The sequence below is a fragment of the Phytophthora infestans genome, genomic scaffold (genome assembly GCF_000142945.1).
Source record: "Phytophthora infestans T30-4 supercont1.376 genomic scaffold, whole genome shotgun sequence".
Taxonomy (NCBI): domain Eukaryota; phylum Oomycota; class Peronosporomycetes; order Peronosporales; family Peronosporaceae; genus Phytophthora; species Phytophthora infestans.
The window spans coordinates 48,374-51,865 of NW_003303383.1; the positions used below are offsets into that span (position 1 = coordinate 48,374).

Consider the following 3,492-nt stretch of genomic DNA (forward strand, 5'->3'; position numbering starts at 1 on the left):
ATGGGCGAGAGATGTCCACGCGCATGTGATCCAGCGAACCACATTTAGTCGTGTTGGTGGTGACATCTTGAAAGTAGTTCCTCCAGCGGATGCCGGTCGAACTTGTTCTAATAAAAACTCGACCCACCGCTTCCTTATAAAATCCTTGAGTGGTTTGTTCCATGCTACGTCTGCCGGCTGGCACGCGTAAGTGTATCCAGGATGCACCTTCATTAGGACGACATTGAGGAGACGAGCAAAGATTAATACATCTTTTCGCCGGTGCCCTGAAAAGGTGTCCCAGAGCAGAAGAATAGGCACGTGCATGTTCGGTCGCTGACCGAAGTGTACAGACAGAAACTCAATAGACAGCTCGCTGTTCCACCACCCAGCGGCATTGCCGTAGTTATGGACACCTTGTTGAAGCGGGTGAACCTCGCCCAAAGTCAGCGCCCAAAACCGTGGCGCATCACTTTGTTTTCCCTCGCGACATCGGGCTTGGTCGATGGTCGAGTCTTGAAAACGAGGAAAGGCTCTCGTTTTGATCCGTCGCTTGCGACCAACAGCATTGCAGTCACCCGCTCTTTGCTTTTCCCTGCGCACTTCACCCATACAGTCTTGGCCCCGCGAGGTAGGCACATACTCATAGTTGACCTTAGCAGATAATGTTATTTCCACGTCTCATACGCTGTAAATATTTGGTACATACCGGTCTGGTCAGCGTTGTACACACCACAACATAAACACCGAGTTCGTCTATCTTGAGGCGCACTTGGTTGCTGAACCCCTCCACCTTCTGCTCTGCGTCGGCCGGTGTAGACTGCCCTTCTCGGGTTCGGCGGCGAATAGAGAGCTTGTGGCGGCGCAGAAAATGCTTTCGCCAGCTCCAGGAGGCCTTGAACGGACCATTGCGTGATCCGCTAGTCCTGTATAGCTCCTGGGCTTGCAACTTGAGCATCATGCTCGTCACAGGCACACCATCGACTCTCAGCTCGTTTATCCAGAGCCACCAGCAACCTTGGCCTCTATGACAGCTCTCAGCTTCTTCCAAGCGTGTACCTGCCGTCGTTTTGAGTTAGAATTGTTAGTTGGGGAAAATTCTGCTAGCATAGCCACCATTGTTGATGTATCTAAATATTTCAGAACGCGCAACTTATACTCATAAGTTACACCAACCCGTTTGTACAGCTTTGGCTTTGCGCCACTGTCTCCCGTCTTGCGTGGGCGTCCTGTTCGTGCCATCACCCCGCCAGCAGAATGAAAATGAGATTGCTGGTATCGATAGCGATCCTCTGAGAAATTTTGATCTTTATAGTTGAAAATTTACTGTAAATCGTGTATGCTTTATAAAAAATTATAAAGCACGCCCATGGCACGAGATAACAGTGGTACATTAAATGTACCATTAAATGTACCACCTCTCGTCGTATTTTATTGGCTGATTCAAAATGTGCTTTATGAGATGTCCATGCGCTATGAAATATCCCCTGCGGTAGCTCTTTTTAAAGTCTGTTAAAGTGTACCACTTTGCCGCGATGATGGAAAATATCTCCACTATAGCTAAGGATGTTGTGGTAGTCGTCGGCGCTAAATACTTGTAGTTGTACATTTACAATAGCTACGAATTGCGATATAACAATGTTAACAGCACCTCACATGTTCGAGGGAGCTTAATACCTGACAGAGCCTCTTCGCTCCTCTCATCTCTTCTTCAAAATAGCACCACGTTCTTTTCCTTTATACGCGCCCATGTGAAATCGCACCTCACACTCAGAATCACTCGTCGTCCACTAGCTCCCTGTCACAATTGACTTGCAGAGTAACACCACCGAGGTGGCTGCCCAGCCTGTAAAATTGCCCATCAACAGGCCCATCGACGTGATAGTCACATAGTCGGGACACAGACACGACTTTCTTTCTTGGGTTTTACCTGAGGCTTGACCGGTGGTTGGACGCTGTCCTTTGCGCTGGGTTGGTAGCAATAGTACATACCCGCGACGCCCATGAGACAGACCTCCCAACCGAACATGGCTCGTGTACTCAGCGAGCTGCTGTATGCGCGTGCACTGGAGCCGACAAAGCCAGTGGCGAAGGATAATAGCAATGGTGCCAATTGGGCGAAAGTCTCACCCAGACGAGGCTTGAGGGCCGGGCCGTAGTTGTCGTACAGCCGCCGCTTCTCTGGGTCGGATAGCACCTCGTAAGCTTCGGTAATCGCTTGGAACTGCTCCGGTTCAGCGTTTGGATTCCTGTCTGGGTGGTATTTGAGTGCCATGGAGCGATACGCCTTGACAATCACGGATGGACTGGACATAGCAGAGTAATAAACAGTGAGTAAGGATCGGTGGAGGGTGTCAAGGCTGTAAAAGGAGAATGACGACGTAAGGCGCGGGGATAGACAGATAGGTACCTTGCGTCCACGTCCACATCGAGGACGGAGTAGTAGCACGGCTCCTGCACCTCGTACATGGCCATCACGGCGGCAAGTTGGCAGCCGTAATCGCGTTTTGACGTCTGAGGACTACCGCATCTAATTTAAATTCTTTTTAACCAATCCGATTTAGGTTGAAGCTTTGGTCGAATACAGTGTTGGCCGAGCGTCTTACAACGTCTTATATTTTATGTAGATCGATGTACCGCTGTGTGAGGCGGTTGGCAAAGCAACTACCAATGGTTACTTCAGAATGGACTGTACTACCACGTCGAGGAAGCTGACGGATAGTGTGGGGGCCTGCAACTTCATGGCGTCGAACTGTTCGCGGCTCATCTCAAACACCGTGCAGGGCTCCGCTGCTACGGCTGCTGTTTGACGAGCTTGTTGGCTAAAGAAGAAAACTTCACCAAACATGGAGCCAGGCAGGACAGTTTGCAGCTGAGTCAGAGGTTGACCGGGGTCCACACTGCCGTCTTCGTTCACGAGCAGGTTAACGGATCCGCGGGCCAAGAAATAAAAGTGGTCCGAGGACTCTGCGACGTGGTAGAACTCATGACCAGCAGGAACGTCACTCTTGCTGAAAAACTGGTCGACACCCTGAAGCAGCCTCGAGTTGTCTGGCTCACCCAAGTAGCGATGCAGCAACAAGCTGACAGGCTCGTTGGCGTATCCGCGACGCAGAGTCTGGGCCAATTCTTCTGCGTCTGGCACCAGCTTCTTCGCACAGAACTCAAGAGTAGCGTCGGTCGTAGGGAAGAAACTGTAGTCGTCTGCAGCCTTGTTCTTCACTAGCAGACCGCGGATATCGGGACGTACGTTGGCGTAAACCACACGGATGTTCTGGATCTTGCAGTAGTTCTGCAAGATAGCGAAGGCGCTGGATGCTGCAGTTGCATCCATGCCGGAGACGCGGGTGAAGTCCATGACAACAAACTCGGTAGGAAAAGCTACTTCGTCCGAAGTTGGCGTTCCATCGAGACATTCAACTGGGGCGTTCCAGGACGCACGAACGGGGACGCACGCTCGACTCGCGCTGAGTTCCCCTCTCGTCTTCGCTGTCACTTGTCTGCTTACGAACG

The 3,492-nt window shown here is 51.1% G+C and overlaps 1 protein-coding gene across 1 annotated transcript; it reads right to left on the reverse strand.

Moving 5' to 3' along the window:
* Positions 1 to 1,769: 1,769 nt before the first annotated feature.
* Positions 1,770 to 2,454, reverse strand: PITG_21557 (uncharacterized protein; the record flags this gene model as incomplete). Its single annotated transcript, XM_002894880.1, has 3 exons — positions 1,770 to 1,889; positions 1,934 to 2,285; positions 2,390 to 2,454. 3 exons carry the CDS (start codon positions 2,452 to 2,454, stop codon positions 1,770 to 1,772), a joined length of 537 nt encoding a protein of 178 aa, XP_002894926.1.
* Between the last annotated feature and the right edge of the window lie 1,038 nt (positions 2,455 to 3,492).